At 36.3% G+C, this 25,946-nt stretch overlaps 1 protein-coding gene across 1 annotated transcript in view; it reads right to left on the reverse strand.

Moving 5' to 3' along the window:
* LOC111043344 overlaps positions 1 to 6,116 on the reverse strand; it is a 468,499-nt gene extending 462,383 nt beyond the window's left edge. Inside the window, exon 1 of the mRNA XM_039419622.1 lies at positions 5,740 to 6,116. Coding sequence (XP_039275556.1) covers positions 5,740 to 5,824 — 85 coding nt within the window. The 5' untranslated portion in view covers positions 5,825 to 6,116. The remainder of the gene's footprint in view (positions 1 to 5,739) is intronic.
* Positions 6,117 to 25,946: the final 19,830 nt, after the last annotated feature.

Below are 25,946 nucleotides of genomic sequence, written 5' to 3' on the forward strand. Positions count from 1 at the left end.
CATATTAGGTTGTGATGATGAGGGATGAAAATATTCGTTAGTAGCAGGCTACGTAACTACGTACTACGTAAGGGTCCAATCAAAAACTTGAAAAATTGTAAACCTGATGTACTAGAATCTTGAAGAATTTTAATAAGGCCTATAACCATCCTCGGGAAATTAATCTATATATATATATATATATATATATATATATATATATATATATATAAAAGCGAAATGGCACTCACTCACTGACTGACTGACTGACTGACTGACTGACTCACTCACTCACTCACTCGCAGAACTAAAAATCTACCGAACCAAAAACGTTCAAATTTGGTAGGTATGTTCAGTTGGCCCTTTAGAGGCGCACTAAGAATTTTTTGACAATATTTTAACTCTAAGGGTTATTTTTAAGGGTTTGAAGTTCGTCTTTTAGCATGTATATTCTTCTTCTCCCAATCTCTTAATTATAATTGAAATTTCCATATCATATGTTATTATAGAACTATAATCTAGATAGAGTACCTCTTCGAAACAGTTGTTAACTGGCAACTAAATTAATAATTTTGTCAGGTTGGCATTAAGTTGAGTTGACTTTGTTATGTTGGCACCAAGTTGAATATTGAAATGCATTTATCGCGGAAAAATTGATTGGGCACTGCTACTTCAATCCTGGGAATATTATAGCCTATTACTAGCCGTCAAGCTCGCTTCGCTCGCCATATCCGTTTAGCCAGACGTTTAGTCTGGACCCCGACTTGATTGTCCTAACATATGATAAAAATGCTCAAATGAAAAATGCAGGCGAGCGAAGCGAGCCTGCTGATCCCATTCCTGGACGATCCAGTCGGGGGTTCAGGGGGCGGAGCCCCCTGGCTAGACGGATATGGCGAGCGAAGCGAGCCTGACGGCTAGTAATTCATATATGCAAAATTTCAAGTTAATCAGTCCAGTAGTATCAGACGTTAAGCGTCATGATATGATGATACACGTCATTCGTATATTTCCTGTTCCGTACATTATTTAAACGATTCTCTCGTTTTTAGTATTGAAGATTAGTCACGGTTTGATACCATCACAACTAAACTACTGATAAACAGAACATTAATTGCTACAACGTATTCCTGCTACAGAACACTTATATCTTGGGGTCTTTTCACACCTAGCGTAGCTAGGAATACGTCTTCGGAAGCCATAATATCTTCTAGTGTTTATCAATCTGTGTATGTGGATTCAACATTGAAGGTTCAACGGCTAAGTCTTCCAAAAACTAGTATAGAATGTACAAACGAATATTCTCTATACTCTCTGGTAGCACTCAAACTTGGGAACACTGTCTTCTCGTTCTGAATATCCATCATAGGTATGACATCGGAAATTTAAGAAACACAAAAAATTAAATTCATGATGGCAACACTGAATTATGTTGGTCATGTTGAATCACATCAATATTCATGTTGGTCCATACACTTTTCAATTCTACCCTTAATTTAGAGTCACTTTAATCAATACTGTTACTTTTTTTCACTCGAAATTTTTTTAATAATGCTAGCAATCTTGCTATGAGAGGTAACGCATGGTTGAGATTAATTTCAAGACAGTAGGTCGAATAGTTCTATATTCATTTCATCCACTCATTGCCAAATTGATTCACTAAGAGAGTTTCAATTAAATTGTTATCGAAGAAAAATTTAGATGTAGTCTACTAAATCGAAGCAAAAGACTTGATGAGTATAATAATAATATCGAGTTACCTGGCTAGCACAGGTCTGGTGTCAGAGTTTTCAGGTCTCAACTGATCAATTTCAGGGCCTCTGACATGACCTTACTTGATGAGAAAGCCTTGTAGCATTCAAAGAATGTATCAAATCGAATTTAGTCGCAATGAATACGTAAATTCTCTTCTAAATAAGCTTCCCCAGTTTCAAAAAGTCTATTTCATGAAAATCACAGATTGAATTAGTCAATCATTTTTATGTTATTGTCAAGGATGTCAACCAATAAAAGTGGTTGACAATTTCAATTTATGTTTCTCATTATGGAAAAGTACCACATCACACACAACACAACTGTAATTTTAAAGTCTATTTCATCCAATTCCAATAGAGCAGTGAAAGAGTGAATTATAACTTCTTGTACTAGATATGAATTACCGCCAACAGACGTATCAAATCTTCAATCCCTTAGCAAATGACTCCGGATCATAGGTGAGGAAAATTGATCATTCAAAATTACGTTCCATATTCCATTACAGTATTAAACTACTTTACTGCCGCTAATAACGCGATGAATAAGAGTTTTCCGTGATTCCCAATCTGCAGAGTTCTCAATATTGTTAATTCATACGGAATCGGGTATTCAATCAGTGAAACTGACCAAAACAGACTGAACTTCTGAGACTATCACAGACTGTAACCATCCCAGAGCTGTCGACGAATTTATAAATAACTTTATACAATATTTATATTCATTTATAGAGTCGATATTATCTTTGGATATATTTGTGGAGGAATTCTAATGATAAGCCGTCAATATATTTCTGATCCATCTCCTAGGATCTGTGCATGATGAAAAAAACAACGAGGTCTATACAGGATCGATATTATCCATGGAATAAAATGAAATGAATGATAATCGAATTAATTAACAAGTAACAACTGACTTGGGACCGGTTTTGTTTAGAATGCCATAGATTCAAGGCGGTTCGGTACACTTTTTTATTATTTCAATTGGATAATTTTTTTCAATATAATTGTTAAGATCATTAGAGTGAGTATAAGTGGCAACTGGAATTTTTATGTTGTCTAATAAGCGAGTTATGGGTTGTTGAAGTCAACTTCCCAGATTCCGTTTTCTTTCCAGATCATGAACGGTATCGACTATATTATTAGAACTTCTCTTAAAAATTCAAAAAAAAAGCATCTTCCCAAACTAAAACATTTTATTACCCTTAACGTTCATAAATAAAACAGGAACATTTTTTGTGAATTCGACAACTTGCTAATTTTTGCATCAATCGTGAAAAAACGCATATTAGAACAAAGCCAATGATATTCTGAATGTATTAGAAAAAACACCAATGGAAAATTCGAAACCGTTTATAATCTGGAAAGAAAACTGAGTTTAGCACTTCAACAACCCATAACTCGCTTATTAGACCACTTAAAAATTCCAGTTGTAACTTTTTCTCACTCTTATAATGATCTTAACAATTATATTGGAAAAGATTACCCAATTTAAATGAAAATAAAAAGGTGTACCGGACAGCCTTAAAGGTCTATTAAACTTAATGAAGCACTTATTAAATCTGATAAGCCATCAAATCTTTGGATTCAATATAGTTTTGATAACCCATTGTAATAAGTGTCCTAGAAACCATGCCTTAGAGAATATACAAGACATGCTTATGGCGGGTTGATCAATAATCAGAGAATCGGCAACCCTGTTCTCCTATCTTTTTGCACTGACATTATAACGTAGATCTCACTAAAGTGTATACATACGCTTTATTTCGAGTCAATGGATCAGTTTGATAATTTCTTTATTATTGATTTGAAGGATACTCTCATCATATACAACAAGAAACGTCTCTAAAAATCTGTATGGATATCTACACACACATCGATCTTTGTTCGTACGATTTTTTGCCGTCCTTATTAAACTCTATTAGATTAAACACATGATTTCAAACAGATTATGTTTGTGAAGTTCCGTTCAATCTGATAGAATTCATAAGAACGGCAGAATATCGTACAAACAAAAAACGATGTGTGTAGGCCGGCCGGGCTTAAGGCTAACCACACACATAGATTTTTGTTCGTAAGATTTTTTGTCGTCCTTAAAAATTCTATTAGATTAAACACATGATTCCAAACAGATGATGATTGTCATAAGGACGGCAAAATATCACACGAAAAAAAATCGATGAGTGTGTGCAGGGCTTAAGGCTAGCCACACTCAGATAAATTTTTGTTCACGATTTTTTCTCGTCCTTAAAAATTCTATTAGAGTGAACACACGATTTCAAACAGACGATGATTGTCAAGTTACGTTCAATCTAATAGAATTCATAAGGACTGCAAAAACCGTACGTCCAAAAATCAATGTGTGTAACTGGCTTTAGTAAAACAATCATTTCAACCCTCTTAAAATCGGCAACAAGCAATTAATGGAAAGTTTGGTATCTATTAGCATATTATTAATATATGTCTCCGAGTTGAGGGTCCAATGACTTTGTCTGAATACAGAGAGCGGTCTTGAGAGAGTATATATCCATAAATATACCTTTCTAATTTATCTCTTTTCTGTATAGGGCTACTTGTAATAAAAATAGAAAGAAAATAAAAATCTCTGTACCCTTTTTGAATTACTTAATCACAACATGTTTATTAATTATTTTATCACTTGAAAATGGCATCAATGTCCGAAACATGTTTTGATTAAATAATTCAAAAAGGGTACTGAGATTTTTATTCTCTTTCTGTTTTTATACCTTTCTAAGACCGCTGGAACTCGGAACGCCTGACCGCTCTATGTGAGCACACACCCTAACTTCCTTGAGCCATAACTTATGACCGGTATCTTTTACATATCCCAGTTCTACGTACAAGCTCTTCGTTTTATTAACAGATTCCTAAAGCTGTACTTAATAGCGGTATCATTTCCTATAGTTCTACGTTCTATGAACAGTTTTCTTGGAGCTGTGACTTATTAATGGTATCTTTTCCTATAGATCTACGTTCTATGAACAGTTTTCTTGGAGCTGTGACTTATTAACCGTATCTTTCCCTATAGTTCAACGTTCTATGAACAGTTTTCTTGGAGCTGTGACTTATTATTGGTATCTTTTCCTATAGTTCTACGTTCTATGAACAATTTTCTTGGAGCTGTGACTTATGAATGGTATCTTTTCCTACAGATCTACGTTCTATGAACAGTTTTCTTGGAGCTGCGACTTATTAATGGTATCTTTCCCTATAGTTCTACGTTCTATGAACAGTTTCCTATGAACTGTGACTTATTAATCGTATCTTTCCCTATAGTTCTACGTTCTAGGAAGTTTTCTTGGAGCTGTGACTTATTAATAGTATTTTTTCCTATAGTTCTACGTTCTATGAACAGTTTTCTTGGAGCTGTGACTATCTTATTGATGGTATCTTTTCCTATAGTTCTACGTTCTATGAACAGTTTTCTTGGAGCTGTGACTATCTTATTAATGGTATCTTCTCCTATAGTTCTACGTTCTATGAACAGTTTTCTTGGAGCCGTGACTTATCAATGGTATTTTTTCCTATAGTTCTACGTTCTATGAACAGTTTTCTTGGAGCTGTGACTTATTAATCGTATCTTTCCCTATATTTCTACGTTCTATGAACAGTTTTCTTGGAGCTGTGACTTATTAATGGTATCTTTTCCTATAGATCTACGTTCTATGAACAGTTTTCTTGGAGCTGTGACTTATTAATCGTATCTTTCCCTATATTTCTACGTTCTATAAACAGTTTTCTTGGATCTGTGACTTATGAACATGGGTTATGATTTTATGAAGATTTTGATTGTGAACTAGTGATTTGTGAATACATGATTTGTGATTTTGATGAAAATGCGGCTGAGTCACTGTCAGCTTGAAAAAGTGACCAGTGTGGTCACGAAACCATGGTCCTGTACCAAATAAAACTGTAGAATTTGTCGATATATGTGTGTTTTTGTTTCATTTAATTTATTTTAATGAAGTTTGAAACTTCGGCCACTCACCAGCACTGAAGACGATGAATAGCACGAGAATCCAACTGGAGTTGTGTATCTTCAACGAGCTGCCAAACCTGGAACCTTCCATCATGTCGGGTCGTCGAACAACTTCAACGCAGCCGAAACCTTTCAGTATTTCTGTTGCCAAAAGTTGAAGGATTCTATCGCAACTTCACCGAACACATTATTCGTAGATCATAACTTATAAGGAAGAGAGAGAGACGATTGACGACGGTTCTTTATAAATACGTGAACTTGGTTAAGATTTTCAATTAATTTTTTCAACTGTTTGATAGTTTTTTTTGTTTTTTTTTTGAAAATTAATGTTGTTGATGATTATTATTAAATCCGTGAGGAGCCCGCACAAGAGGCTTATAACATCTGAACGCTGAACGTTGGCGTGAAGTTTTCGGCTCTTGTAGTTCCCATTTCTGCCGCATGCGCGCGCGAGGGCGCCACATGTCGGAAATGCATCTGTTCTCACCCTTCTAAGCCACCCCCTCTCACCGACTCCACCCTTAGCAAAGCTCATCACGCATCACGAATATTATGAGACCATAGAATGTCGTTTTCAGAACTAGGGTACCCTTAGAGGGTACGTCGGTATACAGTTATACACCCTGCTGTCTTTCCTCTCCCTCTACCTTATCTTTTTCTTCGTTCTTCGTCATCTATTTTTCTTCTACTCCACAGACTTTTCCCTTCTTCTTCATGTTCTCCTTCTTGCTTTCCTCTTATTCCTTATTCTCCTCCTGTCCTTCTTCTTCTTTTTTTACCTCTTACTCCTTCTTATTCTTCTACTCCTTTGACTTTTCATTAAGCTCTTGTTTTTTATTTATTTTCCTTCTCCTCCACCTCCTCCACCTCCTCATTCTTCTTCTTCTTCTTCTTTTTTACCTCTTTCTTCTTCTTCTTCTTCTTCTTCTTCTTCTTCTTCTTCTTCTTCTTCTTCTTCTTCTTCTTTTTTACCTCTTTCTTCTTCTTCTTCTTCTTCTTCTTCTTCTTCTTCTTACATCCTCTTCATCATCCTCTCTGTACATCCATATTTTCATCTTCTCCCACGGCTGTTGAAAGTCAAAAGAGATAATTTATTATTTTATCGACTTGCATTGAGTTATTAGTGGCATTAAATTTAATTTATAATCCATGGTCGATCCATCTAACATCTGACAGTCGATTCCCATTTGTATACTACAGTAATTATTCTTTTTCTTATTCTTTATTCTTTATTCTTTATTGATTGATATAATAAGTATACATCATATAAATGATAGGGAGAGGAAAAATAAGGTAACCTTGTGCTATTCCTCTCCCTAATTTTGATAAAAATAGTCCATGATGGGAGCGCCGAGTTAACAAATTAATTCATTGTACAATGATTCTTATCTTAGATACCCGGAGAGATTGAGTAGAATTTGTTGTCTACCAGGCAATCAAAATTCTGAAGAGGGGAAGTAGAGTTTACACAAGATAGAAGTTTACAAGTGGAGTCTCAAGATAACATGCAAGTTGGAGAGATGAGCGAAAAAAGGCAACAGAAAGTACAAATTCCACCACTGAGAACAATCCACCGCACACTCACCTTCAGTTGATGGCTGGTTGGAAGCAAGGTTACTTCACAACAGTACATGTATCCCTCGAGAAGTTCTCGAAGTGTCTCCTTCGCTAATCGAGGAATTCAACCTTTTTATTTCTGTCCAAATTGCGGGCAGTCGTCACATTAATGAAAAATTAATACAAACTTTCACAAGAGCACGATAGTCGAGTGTCATGCTCTGGTCCTGTAAGGCACTCCTATGTGAGTCGACTAGTTTGTAATTCGATTACAACGAGTGAGCAAAGCACAACTTTACTACACTTTCCACAAACGAAAGTCACAGACATTCTTGAATTGGTTCAAGCGTCAAATGCTACTGTCAATAATATTGGATTACTCTTGATCAATCGGAAAATTTCAAGTAGTAAGTGGCAATCAATCTAAGCAGAAGCCTAGGAAAAAACTAGAAGTAATATAATGGTGAAATTTGTTACAATAATGACTGCTCTTTTCCTCCTTTGCAAAGTTAGACATGGTCTTCCAAATGATCCATTATTATTATTATTATTATTGATCAAACAGATAATTCAAAGTGGTATGTCGCGATATTAGCTGACCAATTAGAGAGCAGTAATTTTGTTGATCAGGAATCAGCCAATAGGAGTAGAGATACAGGAAATTCGACCAATCACAAGCTGACCAATAAGAGAGCATTGATTATGTTGATGAGAAATCAGCCAATAGCAGTACAGATACAGCAATTTAATTTAATCTCAAGCTGGCCAATGGAAGAGCAGTGATTTTACTGATTGGAAATCAGCAAATGAGAGTAGAGAAACAAGAAATCCTACCAATCACAAGTAGACCAATGAGAGAGCAGTAATTTTGTTGATCATAAATCAGCAAATAGGAGTAGAGATACAGAGAATCTAACAAATCACAAGTAGACCAATGAGAGAGCAGTAATCTTGTTGATTGGGAATCAAACAATAGGAGTGGAGATTGAGAAAATTTGACGGATCACAAGCTGACCAATGAGAGTCCAGTAATTTTGTTGATTGGAAATCAGCCGATAGGAGTACAAATACAGAAAATCCAACCAATCACAAAAATACCAATGAGAGCAGTATTTTTGTTGATTAGGAATCAGCCAATAGGAGTACAGATACAGAAATTCATTTTATCACAAGCTGGCCAATGAGAGAGCAGTGATTTTATTGATTAGGAATAACTCAATAGGAGTACAGATACAGAAAATCTAACTAAACACAAGCTGACCAATGAGAGAGCAGTAATTTTGTTGAAAAGAAATCAGCCAATAGAAGTACAGATACAGAAAATTTGACCAATCTCAAACCGACCAATCAGAGAGCAATAATTGTGTTGATCAGAAATCAGCCAATAGCAGAACAGATACAGAAAATCTAACCAATCACAAACTGACCAATGAGAGAGCAGTGATTTTGTTGATCAGAAATAGGCCAATAGGAGTACAGATACAGAAAATCCATCCAATCACAAGCTGACCAATGAAAGAGCAGTGATTTTATTGATAAGGAATCAACCAATAGGAGTGGAGATGCAGAAATTTGACCAATCACGAGCTAACCAATGGGAGAGCAGTGTTTTTGTTGATTATGAAACAGCCAAAAGGAGTACTGATACAGAAAATCTTACTAATCACAAGCTGACCAATGATAGGGCAGTAATTTTGTTGATCAGAAATCTGCCAATAGCAATACAGATGCAGGGAATCTAACCAATCACAAGGTGATCAATGAGAGAGCAGTAATTTTTTAGTATGAAATCAGCCAATGGGAGTACAGATACATAAAACTCGACCAATCACAAGCTGACCAATGGAAGCGCAGTGATTTTGTTGATTGAAAATCAGCAAATAGGAGTGGAGATGCAGAAATTTGACCAATCACAAACTGAGCAATGAGAGAGCAGTATTTTTGTTAACTATAGAACAGCCAATAGGAGTACAGATACAGGAAATCTTACCAATCACAAGCTGACCAATGATAGAGCAGTAATCTTGTTGATTAGAAATCAGCCAATGGGGGTACAGATACAGAAAATCTAACAAATCACAAAATGACCAATGAGAGCATTATTTTTGTTGATTAGGAATCAGCCAATAGGAGTTAAGATGCAAGAAATCCAACCAATCATAAGCTGACCAATGATAGAGCAGTAATATTGTTGATCGGAAATCAGCCAATAGCAATACAGATGCAGAAAATCTAACCAATCACGAGCTGACCAATGAGAGCAGTATTTTTGTTGATTAGGAATCAGCCAATAGGAGTTAAGATGCAATAAATCCAACCAATCATAAGCTGACCAATGATAGAGCAGTAATTTTGTTGATCAGAAATCAGCCAATAGCAATACAGATGCAGAAAATCTAACCAATCACAAGCTGACCAATGAGAGAGCAGTATTTTTTTTGTTGATCATAAATCAGCCAATAGGAGTACAGATGCAGAAAATCTAACCAAACACAAGCTGACCAATGAGAGAGCAGTAATTTCGTTGATCAGAAATCAGCCAATAGGAGTACACATACAGAAAATTCGACCAATCACAAGCAGAACAATGAAAAAGCAAAATTTTTTTTCAACAGAAATGAGCCAATAGGTGTACAGATACAGAAACTATGACCAATCACAAGCTGACCGATGAAAGAGCGGTGATTTTATTGATAAGGAATCAACCGATAGGAGTAGTGATGCAGAAACTTGGAAAATCAAAAGCTAACCAATGAGAGAGCAGTATTTTTGTTAATTTTGAAACAGCCAATAGGAGTACAGATACATGAAATCTTACTAATCACATGCTGACCAATGATAGAGCAGTAATTTTGTTGATCAGAAATCAGCCAATAGCAATAGAGATGCAGGAAATCTAACCAATCACAGGCTGACCAATTAGAGAGCAGTAATTTTGTAGATTAGAAATCGGCCAAAAGGAGTACAGATGCAGAAATTATGAACAATCACAAGCTGACCAATGGAAGAGCTGTGATTTAATTGATAAGGAATCAACCAATAGGAGTAGAGATGCTCAAAATTTGACCAATCACAAGCTGACCAATGTGAGAGCAGTACTTTTGTTAATTATAAAACAGCCAATAGGAGTACAGATACAGGAAATCTTACTAATCACAAGCTGACCAATGATAGAGTAGTAATTTTGTTGATCAGAAATCAGCCAATAGCAATACAGATGCAGGAAATCTAACCAATCACGAGCTGACCAATGAGAGAGCAGTAGTTTTGTAGATTAGAAATCAGCCAAGAGGAGTACAGATACAGAAAATTCGACCAATCACAAGCTGGCCAAAGAGAGAGCAGTATTTTTGTTGATTATAAATCAGCCTAAAGGAGTACAGATACAGAAAATCTAATCAATCACAAAATGGCCAATGAGAGCAGTATTTTTGTTGATTGGGAATCAGCCAATAGGATCAGATGCAAGAAATCCAACCAATCATAAGCTGACCAATGAGAGACCGGTAATTTTGTTGATTGGAAATCATTCACAAGCTGACCAATGAGAGAGCAGCGATTCAGCTTTTCAGGAATCAGCCAATAGGAGTGAAGATTCAGGAAATCCAACCAATCACAAGCTGACCAATGAGAGAGCAGAGATTCAGCTTGTCAGAAATCAGCCAATAAGAGCAAAGATACAGAAAATCCGCCCAATCACAAGCTGACCAATGAGAGAGCAGCGATTCAGCTTGTCAGGAATCAGCCAATAGGAGTGAAGATTCAGAGAATCTGACCAATCACAAGCTGACCAATGGGATAACAGCGTTTCTGCTTGTCAAAAATCAGCCAATAGGAGTGAAGATACAGAAATTCCAACCAATCACAAGCTGACCAATGAGAGAGCAGCGATTTTGCTTGTTAAAATCAGCCAATAGGAGTGAAGATACAGAAAATCCATCAATCACAAGCTGACCAATCAGAGAGCAGCGATTCTGCTTGTCAGGAATCAGCCAATAGGAGTGAAGATACAGAAAATCTGACCAATCACAAGCTGACCAATGAGAGAGCAACGATTCTAGTTGTAAGAAATCAGCCAATAGGAGTGGAGATACAAAAAATCCGACCAATCACAAGCTAACCAATGAGAGAGCAGCGATTCTACTTGTCAGAAATCAGCCAATAGGAGTGAAGATACAGAAATTCCAACCAATCACAAGCTGACCAATGAGAGAGCAGCGATTCAGCTTGTCAGAAAACAGCCAATAGGAGTGAAGATACGAAAATCTGACCAATCACAAGCTGACCAATGAGAGAGCAGCGATTCTTCTTGTCAGAAATCAGCCAATAGGAGTACAGATACAGAAAATCCGACCAATCACAAGCTAACCAATGAGAGAGCAGCAATTCTGCTTGTCAGAAATCAGCCAATAGGAGTAAAGATACAGAAAATCCGACCAATCACAAGCTGACCAATGAGATAGCAGCGTTTCTGCTTGTCAGAAATCAGCCAATAGGAGTGAAGATACAGAAATTCCAACCAATCACAAGCTGACCAATGAGAGAGCAGCGATTTTGCTTGTCAAAATCAGCCAATAGGAGTGAAGATACAGAAAATCCATCAATCACAAGCTGACCAATGAGAGAGCAGCGATTCTGCTTGTCAGGAATCAGCCAATAGGAGTGAAGATACAGAAAATCAGACCAATCACAAGCTGACCAATGAGAGAGCAGCGATTCTAGTTGTCAGAAATCAGCCAATAGGAGTGGAGATACAAAAAATCCGACCAATCACAAGCTAACCAATGAGAGAGCAGCGATTCTAGTAGTCAGAAATCAGCCAATAGGAGTGAAGATACAGAAATTCCAACCAATCACAAGCTGACCAATGAGAGAGCAGCGATTCAGCTTGTCAGAAATCAGCCAATAGGAGTGAAGATACGAAAATCTGACCAATCACAAGCTGACCAATGAGAGAGCAGCGATTCTAGTTGTCAGAAATCAGCCAATAGGAGTAGAGATACAAAAAATCCGACCAAACACAAGCTAACCAATGAGAGAGCAGCAATTCTGCTTGTCAGAAATCAGCCAATAGGAGTTAAGATACAGAAAATCCGACCAATCAAAGGCTGACCAATGAGAGAGCAGCGATTCAACTTGTCAGGAATCAGCCAATAGGAGTGAAGATAAAGAAAATCCAACCATTCACAAGCTGACCAATGAGAGAGCAGCGATTCAGCTTGTCAGGAATCAGCCAATAGGAGTGAGGATTCAGAAAAGCCAACCAATCACAAGCTGACCAATGAGAGAGCAGCGATTCTGCTTGTCAGAAATCAGCCAATAGCAATACAGATGCAGGGAATCTAACCAATCACAAGCTGACCAATGAGAGAGCAGAGGTTCTGCTTGTCAGAAATCAGCCAATAGGAGTTAAGATACAGAAAATCCGACCAATCACAAGCTGACCAAAGAGAGGTCAGTGATTCTGCTTGTCAGGAATCAGCCAATAGGAGTGAAGATACAGAAAATCCAACCAATCACAAGCTGACCAATAAGAGAGCAGCGATTCTGCTTGTCAGAAATCAGTCAATAGGAGTAAAGATACAGAAAATCCGACCATTCACAAGCTGACCAAAGAGAGGTCAGTGATTCTGCATGTCAGAAATCAGCCAATTGGAGTGAAGATACAGAAAATCTGACCAATCAAAAGCTGACCAATGACAGAGCAGCGATTATGCTTGTCAGAAATCAGCCAATAAGAGTGAAGATACAGAAAATCTGACCAATCACAAGCTGACAAACGAGAGAGCAGCGATTCCAGTTGTCAGAAATCAGCCAATAGGAGTAGAGATACAAAAAATCCGACCAATCACAAGCTGACCAATGAGAGAGCAGCAATTCTGCTTGTCAGAAATCAGCCAATAGGAGTTAAGATACAGAAAATCCGACCAATCAAAGGCTGACCAATGAGAGAGCAGCAATTCAACTTGTCAGGAATAAGCCAATAGGAGTGAAGATACAGAGAATCCGACCAATCACAAGCTGACCAATGGGATAGCAGCGTTTCTGCTTGTCAAAAATCAGCCAATAGGAGTGAAGATACAGAAATTCCAACCAATCACAAGCTGACCAATGAGAGAGCAGCGATTTTGCTTGTTAAAATCAGCCAATAGGAGTGAAGATACAGAAAATCGATCAATCACAAGCTGACCAATCAGAGAGCAGCGATTCTGCTTGTCAGAAATCAGCCAATAGGAGTGAAGATACAGAAAATCGATCAAACACAAGCTGACCAATGAGAGAGCAGCGATTCAGCTTGTCAGAAATCAGCCAATAGGAGTGAAGATACAGAAAATCCAACCATTCACAAGCTGACCAATGAGAGAGCAGCGATTCAGCTTTTCAGGAATCAGCCAATAGGAGTGAAGATACAGAAAATCCGACCAATCACAAGCTGACCAATGAGAGAGCAGCGATTTTGCTTGTCAGAAATCAGCCAATAAGGGTGAAGATACAGAAAATCGATCAATCACAAGCTGACCAATGAGAGAGCAACTATTCAGTTTGTCAGGAATCAGCCAATAGGAGTCAAGATACAGAGAATCCGACCAATCACAAGCTGACCAATGAGATAGCAGCGTTCCTGCTTGTCAGAAATCAGTCAATAGGAGTGAAGATTCAGAAATTCCAACCAATCACTAGCTGACCAATGAGAGAGCAGCGATTCTGCTTGTCAGAAATCAGCCAATAGGAGTACAGATACAGAAAATCCAAACAATCACAAGCTGACCAATGGGATAGCAGCGTTTCTGCTTATCAGAAATCAGCCAATAGGACTGAAGATACAGAAAATCCAACCAATCACAAGCTGACCAATGAGAGAGCAGCGATACTGCTTGTTTGAAATCAGTTAATAGGAGTGAAGATACAAAAAAACTGACCAATCACATGCTGACCAATGAGAGAGCAGCAATTCTGCTTGTCAGAAATCAGCCAATAGGAGTGAAGATACAGAAAATCCGACCAATCACAAGCTGACCAATGAGAGAGCAGCGATTCTGCTCCTTAGAAATCAGCCAATAGAAGTGGAGATAAAGAGAATCTGACCAATCTCAAGCTGACCAATGAGAGAGCAGTATTTTTGTTAATTATAGAACAGCCAATAGGATACAGAAGCTGACCAATGAGTAATTTTGTTGATTAGTAATCAGCCAATAGGATTCCAGATGCAAGAAATCCAACCAATCATAAGCTGACCAATGAGAGACCGGTAATTTTGTCGATCAGATATCAGCCAATAGGTGAACAGATACAGAAAATCTAACCAATCACAAACTGTCCAATGAGAGAGCAGTGATATTGTTGATCAGAAATAAGCCAATAGGAGTACAGATACAGATAATCCATCCAATCACAAGCTGACCAATGAAAATTCAGTGATTTTGTTGTTTGAAAATCAGCCAATAGGAGTTCAGATACAGAAAATTTAACCAATCACGAGCTGATCAATGAGAGAGCAGTAATTATGTTGATCAAAAATCAGCCAATAGGAGTAGAGATGCAGAAAATCCAACCAATCACAAGCTGACCAATGAGAGAGCAGTGATTTTGTTAATTTAGAAATCAGCCAATAGGGGTACAGATACAGAGAATCTAGCCAATCACAAGCTGACCAATGAGGGAGCAGAAATTTTGTTGATTAGAAATCGACTAATAGGAGTACAGATACAGGGTATCTAACCAATCACAAGCTGACCAATTGGAGAGCGGTAACTTTGTTGATTGGAAATCAGCCAATAAGAGTACAGAACAGGAAATCTTACAAACTTAAGCTGACCAATGAGAGAGCAGTAATTTTTTTTATTAGAAATCAGCTAATAGGAGTATAGATACAAAAAATTTGAGCAATCACAAGCTGACCAATGAGAGAGCAATAATTTTGTTGATCAGAAATCAGCTAATAGGAGTATAGATACAAAAAATTTGAGCAATCACAAGCTGACCAATGAGAGATCAATAATTTTGTTGATCAGAAATCAGCCAATAAGAGTAGAGATAGCATTATTCCATTTGAAAATATCCATTTGAAAATTCAATCAATTTATGCCAAATTGTTTGTAGATTATGGAGAAATAGAACAACCTGGCAGAATATTTCATCTCAATCATGAGAGTCCATTACTAAATTCTTTTAAGGTATATTTTCTTGATTTATAATAGTATATTTGAGGTACAATTCATCATTATCATCAAAAATCTATTAATATTAGCTCATATCACACTGGGATAAATTGAGTCACATTTCATAGCTTTCTACTTTAGAGGCGGTTGTAAAAGAGACTTGGCAACAATGCGCCTCATCATTTCTATTGAATTTATACTGTAATATGAATCTTACTCACATCTCTATTAGGGCTATCAAAATTATTGAAACATAATAAAAGCTATCAGGTATCATTTCATTCCATCACAACACAACTAGTTCCAACTCTTGAAAAGCCATTTTCAGTTGCCTAGTTTCAACTCTTCAAGAGCTATTTTCAATTGTCAAACTATTGTTATCTACCGTATTTTTGTCAATTGAAACTGGCAAATTCATCTTGAATAGTTGGAACGAGCTGCGTAGTGAACTAATGAATTTTTCGTGAATTGAAAATGGCTCTAGTGATAAAATGAAAGGATACGGTACTTAATATATTGTATTGTATTTCAATGTATCTTACTATAAGCATAGAGAAATAATAGCATAAGTAGATATCCCATGGTATAGGGCGTTTATGTCGCAACTTTTACTGTTATCTAAAGCCGATAGTTCATGTAATTCTTTCCCGTGAAGCTGTGTGACACTGGTAGTCTCTCATATTGTGCCGTTCATACACTCTCACTCCAACAAAACAGTAAAAATCGACAATAATCAACAGTAATCGGCTTGAGATAACAGTAAAAGTTGCGACATAAACGCCCTATACCATGGAATATCTACTTATGCTATTGTTTCTCTATGCTACAAGGCTCTAGTATTCATATCCACAAATTGTACATTTGAGATAGTATATATAGATTATAGTGGGAAATGAATCCCATTTTAGTGAGATTTGTCCTATATATTATATGTTTCTATCAACAAAAAAAAAATACATCGAAAGGAAGATGGGGGAGATTGGAGGACGAAATCAATATAAATTATAGATATAAAAGAAGATGGGTGAATTGAAAAGGCTGTTGTGAGTGAGGGACAAATGATGATGTGGGACGGATGCATGGAACCCGAAATTTCAATTTCAAACATATTGATTTGCACCTGCTTGTATATTCATAAACAGTACGAATTTGGGCTGGCCTCCTGATTCGAATGAAAGCCATAATCTTCCTACGAGGGCTTTAGGAGCGCTTCAAAAGGATTTGTCGCCAGCCCTTCCGGAGAGTATTATGAGTTATGTGAAATATTCAAATTTGATACAGAGCTAGCTGTTTGTTCACAGTGTTCATACATTGGTTTTCGAACTGTATGTTGGAATCCCGGATGTCCGTCCGATGCCCGTTTTATCAACAAACATGACCAATCCTTCACTTTAAACTTCACCTTCGCATCTATTATGCATAAAGATAGCATGTTTTATTTAACCTCGTTCAAACATAAGAGTATTGGATGCGTGTAAGTGCATGTCAGATCATGCATGAGCCGAGAGAGAAAATCTGGAAAGTGTCATTGAAACACGTTGTAACTTGTTTCCGTTAGGCCTACTCTTGAATATAGATGAAAATAAAAAGTACTCTTTTTAAAATTGTTCACTCACAACATGTTTCAGCTATATGATGCCACTAGCCGTCAGGCTCGTTTCGCACGCCATATCCGTCTAGCCAGAGGGCTCCGCCCCCTGGACCACCGACTGGATCGTCCAAAATTGAGATCAGCGGGCTCGCCTGCATTTTTCATTGGAGCATGCTTCATTCCATCAAAAAGTCAAAGCACTGAGAAAACGCAGGAAAGCTGAAAAAACGCTGATTTTGGGCGTATCTTTGATGAAATATTAGTCATCTCATCACAAAATTCTTAGACCCTAGCTAAACCTCTGTACCAAATTTGAACATTTCCTGTCTATTACTTGATGAAAGAACTGAGAAAACGCAAAAAACGCTAATTTTGGCGTATCTTTGGCGTTATTTCAAATTCCTTCTAACGCAACATTATTACACCCCAGCTGAGCTTCTGTAGCCAATAGGAGTACAGATACAGAAAATCTAACCAATCACTAGCTGACCAATGAGAGAGCAGTAATTTTGTTGCTTAGAAATCAGCCAATAGGAGTAGAGATGCAGAAAATTTGACCAATCACAAGCTGACCAATGAGAGAGCAGTAATGTTTTTGATCAGAAATCACCCAATAGGAGTACAGATACAGAAAATCTAACCAATCACTATCTGATCAATGAGAGAGCAGTAATTTTGTTGAATAGGAATCAGCCAATAGGAGTACAGGTATAGAAAATCCAACCAATCACAAGCTGACCAATGAGAGAGCAGTAATTTTTTTTGATCAGAAATAGGTGCCAACCTAATGAAGTCATCTCAACTTAATGCCAACCTGTCAAAATTATCAATTAAGTTGCCAGTTAACAACTGTTTCGAAGAGGTACTCTCTCTAGATTATAGATCTATAATAACATTTATGACATTTCTATTATAATAAGGAGATTGGGAGAAGAAGGATATACATGCTAAAAGACGAACTTTAAACCCTTAAAAACCACCCTTAGAGTTGAAATATCGCCAAAAGAATTCTTAGTGAGCACCTAGGACGTTTAAGGAAGCTATATTCCAAGTTTTGTTGCAATCCATCCAGTAGTTTTCCAGAAATCGTGATCAGTATGTCAGTGAGATAAGAATTTTATAAGTATAGATTAATGAAGCTTGAACACTAATTCTGAAAAACGTAGGAGGAGAATTGAAGTTTGGGCTTCCAGGTGCACGAGATTGATATTTTTAGAATCTATGTTCAAAATTTGGAGATATAAATCATTCCCGTTTTTCCGGTATGCAATCCACAAGTTGACATGTTTTGATGCGAACAAACGAACAAACGAACACACGAACACACGAACAAACACAACCCTACTCTCTCTTATTATATAGATGAATCAGTCATTTGAGAAGCTCCTCATATACATATTTCATCAAAATTTAGTCAGACATAATTATGGAATTGTTGGAAAAGCAAGACGAACCTAATAAGCTAGAAATAATAAGCTAATAAGCTAGAACCTGATAGAACCTAATAAGCTAGTCCACTGAGCTCGTATGGAGATACCGGCAGTTGAAATATTCATTCCTTCAGCAAGAAACACCTATTCATCTCCTGGAAATGTTTTATTTCTCAAATGACTGCAGATGGCAACAAGGCAGTATTATATTGATAATTAGCAAAATAATGTTTGTTGAATGATTATGAAACACTTGACTTCCCACTTTTACACCGACATGCAATTTTACAATTATCTGAATTGAGTCAAATCATGATCTCTTACTTGAAATCTTTGAAGTGTTATATTTATTTTGTTTAAGTTTATTCAACCTTCATAGCTTGTTTTTTTTTAACTGGGTACCCGCCGAAAAACCTTCGAGTTTGGCAGGACCATAAATTGTTTTGAGTTGTGAATAAACAATTTTTTTTTTAATCAATGTAATAATGTAGAACAAGTTGAATGTAAAAAACATTGGAAATTACATAACACTTCTGGAACCGGTAGTGTCTTCAAAAAACGATCTGAGTAAACCTATAATCATGAGCATGGATAATGGAGGCTCCACTGTATAAGAAAGCAGTTTAAAAAATGGCATTTTCCTCAAAATAGAAGTTAAACGATTAATGTATAGAACAGAATTAAAATATTGAATATTAAAGTGCGTACAGATATACGCACCTCCAACATGCTCCGCGCAAGCTCCGCCCTCGCTTCACACTCGCTCCGATCATGAACGTTACAGGAGATGTTAGCTCTTCTCGCGTTCCACTCATGCTCCCCGGTCGATCATCAATCGATCTGCTCGAGTGACGTTCAATTGCGGAGCAGAGCGAAAGTCTGTACGCACCTTTATAGATACTATATAAATTGATGATGGATACTAGTTTTAAAATATTGCACGCCATGAGTCGATCGTAGTTTTTGTGATTAATATGCAAAAGTAGTTCGGGTTTTTGACGTTAATTATCACAAAAGAAACAAAATAAAGCTTAGTTGTGAGGATAAAAATAAAAGCTACAACTTTTTGATATTATTTCCTTATCTTGTCCTATGTGAGGAAAACTTTATGATAATATTTTCTCACCTTGTCCAATGTAAGGAGAACTTTATTAACTTGAGAAGTTTCATGAGAAATAATTTAATGGACAAAGAAAGTACATGAAAGTCATGCATCAAATGAGGAAACAATGAACAATGCCTCTGAATATTCAGCGCCTGAGAACCTGTCTGTCCATGCAGAGAAAGTAAAAACACCGAATTCATACCTGGAAGAATTCTCTCAAGCGGTAAATCAGAAGTGCCGTAAATGAAAAAATATATGTATAGTTTTCTCTCGAGCATAAAATGAATGCTGAAGACAGGGAATAGAACGGCTGAAAAACAGGAACCCTTTTATGTCTGACCTTTCTGTCGTGGACAAAGTTTTCAAGAGGATGAGACATGAATAATTATTTGTTCAAATAAAATTGAAATGAGACTGACGCTCTCCATTCTGTCACCTTTTTATGGGTCGCTCCTTTTCTTTGAATTGTTTTGCGAGTCATTCGCACAAAAAAAGGCTCTCCTCGACTCATTACAAAAAACATCCAATTTGGTTCAACCTAATTATTTCCATCAACTTGAGTCCTCAAGTCGTTGACTTGCTTTGAAATTGGAATGCAAGGTTGCAGTGAGTTAGTAGACAGACAGTAGTCTGGTAGTGAGTGACATTCATTTCATCCTGTATTTCAATTCATCGATAATCAGGTGATTGGTCAACGTTTTTTCAAAAAAAGTTTCATTTAACAAAACTCTAAACTCCTTAACCCCATCACCTTTGAAACATAATTGAACAGAACCTTTTAGGTATCTAAGCTTATAGGATTGATGAAATGAATCCGGAGAAACTGGGACCATAGATTAAGGATACTATAAATATAAAGAAAAAGAAAAATCTTAGTACCCGTTTTGAAATATTTTATCTGAAATATATTTATATTTTAATGGCATCAATGTCCGAAACATGTTGTTATAAAATATTTCAAAACAGGTACTGAGATTTTTATTTTTCTTTATATTTATATTACAAGTAGCCCTATACAGGAAACAGATAAATTAATGATACTGTCTTTTTACTTTAGGGCTACTCCCTTATATAAATAAAAAACAAATGGCATGACTTGAAAATGGCATTAGTAGCCGAAACATGTGACGAAATAATTTGAAAAAAGTACTCAGATTTATATCGTTATTTCAATTAATTCAATTCAATTTATCAAAAAACACAAAACAAATTGTAAAGAATTACAAAACAAATAAAATACAATAAAATGCTACAAATATAAAAAAACCATAGGCTTTGTGGTTGGGTGTGTTGGAGAAGAGAAGAAAAAGATACTTTATAGTTACTTTAGAAAAGATACTTTATCCTTTATAATTATTCATAGTAAAGATACTGTTTAATTGTCTATTTACTTGTTTATTATCTAATTTATTGTCTATTGATTTGTACAATATTTGCCATTTGCTATTTTCTATTGTATATTTGCTCAATATCACTGTACATCATAGGACTATGGGGCTGCTGGAAATTATTGAAATTGGAATATTACTTGATAACTTTTATTGAGTTCCAATAGAATCAATAATCAAGGAAAAATTATGTGAAAGTATTGTAGAAAATTTTAAATCAATTCTAACCTGAGATTTTGACAGAATATCAGTAGCATTTCTTACGATTTCTCCAGAATGAGGTATTTTAAATAGAGCAGATGACAGATTTTCAGCGGCATTCTTACGAGTTCTCCAGACTGAGGGGGGCTCACTAGACATATATGAAAGACAGTGACCAAATTTCAGGGCTTTTTGAGCACGCTGATGACAAAGGTACTCTCAGCTTTTGAATCCAAAATCAGAAAATACTTTTCAAAACTCAACACCGCCGAATTTCCATTGGAAGCGGGCACACTCCCACTCAAAACTGTGATTCAAGTTATTCTAATGAGTTTGCTCTTGCTACTCTAAACTAAGTGATCGGATCACTGTATCTGCTCTCTCTCGCCCTCACTCTCTCTCTATCTTTCTCTCACTTTCTCACTCCCTCTCTCTCTCTCTTCCATTCCTCTCTCTCCCTTCCTACTCATGCACCCCCCTCCAATGTCATCACTCAACTTGGCACTCTCCAAATCCAAGAATGTGCTTTTATAAGCTTAAATCTGTGTTCGATTCTCCACTTCATTTCATCCGTCTTACAGCGCTCACAATTCGAGAAGAAGACATCAACGTCGAAGCATCTTTCTATGTAAACTCCTCACTATTTCACCCTCTACCTGCCTATTACATGGCAAACCATAGTTAACTATGTAATTTTCTTTCATTCATTCTATTCAGCACATCCCACCATGAAGCCTGCTACATTTTTTAACTTTGTTCTAGTTTAGACACTGCGTTGTATTCAAGTGAATATTTGAAAAACCCCTCACTCCCTATCAGAAATGGAGAATGCATATCACTCTTGAGGTTTATCCTATTATATTGAGCGAGCGATTTCTGTATTTATATATCTGGTTATTTGTTTTACGGATCTCGAAAACGCCTCTAAAGATTTTAGGTCTCATTCTTTGGAAAACTCGCTGAACGATATTGAAAGGATAATTAATCCTTGGAAAACAGATCATAATTTCGTCGTCTCTCGATAACACAAGATGCGTGTGCCTGTGTGGGAGAGAAACAGAATTATTTCCAGCTGTATAATCATAATCGATCAGCGAGAAATTTTATTTAGCTATAAACAATTTAATCGATTTGATCAACATAGTCTGATTTGTTGACATGACATGATAATCCTCCTAAACTAGAGTATATAATAATTTTCAAAGTAGATCATCATTTGACAATTTCAATTGATTAGTAAGTGTTATTTTGTTATTCAATTTGGTTTGTATATAATCTAAATTATGAATTTTTTGTTTTCAAATGTTTGAACAGAAAATTGAACCTGAGTTCAAGTGTATGGAAGATAACCTATTTTCTGGACTATTTATAGTGTATAAATCAAAATTCGGGGAAGAAACAGTTATGGGCTGTGCCTGTTAGTACTTCCCCAATCATTTTAAAGAATTGTGTTCGGTTTATAAAAAGTCAATAAATAAATAATAAAGCGAAACTCGGTGCCCCGATATTTATTATTCGTATGGCTTTTATTAATGGAGAGTCCCTGACGAAAGATCCACCTCGCCTGAATATATCATTTAAGCCGTCACGACTGTCATACTTCATCCGGAACCGACAATTTAACGTGCCCATCCGATAACTCTTGAGGTGAAACTTCATCATTAGCCTGACACCAGGGGCGCTTGTTTTTTAAGTGTTATTCAGAGACTATGTAATCACTTTATTTATAGTCACTGTAAAGTGTTTGTTTGTGTGGCAAAAATGGATAAGAAAATTGGGTTGATTTGAAATTGATTTGCCAGTTTATCAAATTAGATCCAAAATTAATTAAGAATAAATAATAAAAATTAAAAATATAAAGACTAAGCATTTCTATAAAATCTATAGTTTTTGACAATTTATTTGTATTTAATATGAATAGTTACCACAATATCAACTTCTCAACTACACAAAAAATCATTTAAAATGTTTTGACATTCAATGTTAAACTTCAACTCAATTAAAAAGTATTTCTTATTGGCGAATAGAATATAATTCATTATTATGAACAAAAATGAACAATAATTAATATATCTTATTATATTCACTTTTTGTGTAGTTGAGAAGTTGATATTGTGGTAACTATTCATATTGAATGAAAAAGACTAAGAAATTGTCAAAAACCACAGATTTATTGATACTTAGAAAGACCGGTTTAGGTTATTTTTTACAATGGTGTAACATTATCACTCTCTGAAAAACTAAAACTAAATACAACAGCAGCAGAGTTTATACTAGTACTGCAATTGGTCAAGGGCATGAACGCCTGACATTGGCACAGCTAGACAGTCTTCTCCCACTCAACGGTGTCATAAAAGAAGTCACTCACGGTGTCACTCAAAGTTGTCACAAATGGCGGCTTAAGCAACAGACTCGCCATGATAACAAGATTTACTTTCAGTACAAAATAAGAACCAAGAAAACAAGTGTGTGAAAGATAATAAAACAAATATGTAAATGGAAAACTATTGACTAATGCATATTTACAATGTTATTATTAAACTAAATTCGTAGTGTTTTATTGGCCTCATGTCAGAGGCCCTGAAATTGATCAGTTGCGACCTGAAAACTCTGACACCAGACCTGAGCCAGCCAGGTCACACGATATTATTATTATTGGTTGAAATGAATCTGGTCATTTTAACTATACTGGGAATTTTCCTTAATTCCTTAATCGTAGATTGACAATGGTGTAATAACTGAAACCGGTCTTTCTAAGTATCAATAAATCTGTAGTTTTTGACAATTTCTTAGTCTTTTTCATTCAATTTTATTATATTCCTATACTACAAACGCTATTTACTAAAGAAGTCAGTGGGTAACGCAGAGAATCGACAACCCTGTAGTCCTATCTTTCCCACTGGCTTTATAACGTCGTTCTCACTATATTATGACACCTCCACCGGCAGACTTCATCAACAGCCCAGTAATCAGATCAGTTTGATCACAAATCACAGATCACAAAATGAAGGACAAATCACAAATGGTCCGTCAAATGGGTTAATTGCTCTGCGCCACTGCAGCAGAAAAGTCTTCTTTGGGAATTGGACAACTCGTTTCACACTACACTTCAAACTGTAGCATTCCTTATGCAATGCTAACCATCCAACCCATGCCGACATTTTAGCATGCATTCCCCCGTGACAGATAGCTGGCCAAACGTTCTTCCTATTGACCCATTATACAGAGTGAGTCATATAGGAACCCTTCAATAAGTTGGAGACTGTTTGTATAAATAATAATGTCACTTTCAGGTTAAGTTATTGGTCAAATACTCTACCCTTTTGACGTACAACTGAATTTCAACCCCTCATAAGGGGGAGACTTATGATAAAAAAAGGGTGAATTGATTTTGATGATAACCTTGACACATATATTATACTAGCCGTCAGGCTCGCTTCGCTCGCCATATCCGTCTAGCCAGGGGGCTCCGCCCCCTGGACCGGATCGGACTGGACTGGATCGGCCAAGAATGAGATTAGCGAGCTCGCTTCGCTCGCCTGCATTTTTATCATGTTAGGACAATCCAGTCAGGGGTTCAGACTAAACGTCTGGCTAAACGGATATGGCGAGCGAAGCGAGCCTGACGGCTAGTAATATAATATTCCCAGGATTGAAGTAGCAGTGCCCAATAAATTTTTCCGCGATAAATGCATTTAAATCTTCAACTTGGTGCCAACCTAACAAAGTCAACTCAACTTAATGCCAACCTGACAAAATTATTAATTTAGTTGCCAGTTAACAACTGTTTCGAAGAGGTACTCTATCTAGATTATAGGTCTATAGTAACATATGATATCGAAAATTTCAATTATAATTAAGATATTGGGAGAAGAACATACATGCTAAAAGACGAACTTTAAACCCTTAAAAACAACCCTTAGAGTTAAAATATTGCCAAAAGATTTCTTAGTGCGCCTCTAAAGGGCCAACTGAACATACCCACCAAATTTGAACGTTTTTGGTCCGGTAGATTTTTAGTTATGCGAGTGAATGAGTAAGTGAGTGAGTGAGTGAGTCAGTCAGTCAGTGAGTGAGTGCCATTTCGCTTTTATATATATAGATAGATAGAAGAAGAAGATAGAAGATAATGTCACTTTCAGGATAAGTTATTGGTCAAATACTCTACCTTTTGACGTACAACTGAATTTCAACCCCTCATAAGGGGAAGACTTATGATAAAAAAAAGGTGAATTGATTTTGATGATAACCATGACACATATATTATATAGTGAGGTATCATTTTGTAAACTTTGAATATTGTTATATTATTGAAAATGTATGAAAAACTAATATGCTCCTGAATTTATGAATAAACTCCTCTGGATGTGTCGTCCAACTTCCAGAGAAATTATTATACTCAGGGGTTGTAACTCGAATATTTTAAATGTAAACATACAAAATGTTTGAGTTACAACCCCTCATTTCCTTAAAAACTAGAACTTCAATCAGCCGCCATTTTAGATACAAGTATCATAGAACATTATTTCTATCGATGCCATCTTTCTTGTTTTAAAAAGACCTTCAAAATAATGCACCACGCAATTCGAATTGTGATTTATTCCATGTTGATATAAATTCACGGAAGGACTGCATCCAAGAGCCTCTTGAAAGTTCCTTCTTGGAAATCTCAACATTTAATGAGATAGTATAGAGCATAATGTAGTAGATTCTATCATAGAGAAACAATAGCGTAAGTAGATATCCCATGGCATGGGGCGTTTATGTCGCAACTTTTACTGTTAT

This window comes from Nilaparvata lugens, chromosome 1, assembly GCF_014356525.2.
Source record: "Nilaparvata lugens isolate BPH chromosome 1, ASM1435652v1, whole genome shotgun sequence".
NCBI lineage: Eukaryota > Metazoa > Arthropoda > Insecta > Hemiptera > Delphacidae > Nilaparvata > Nilaparvata lugens.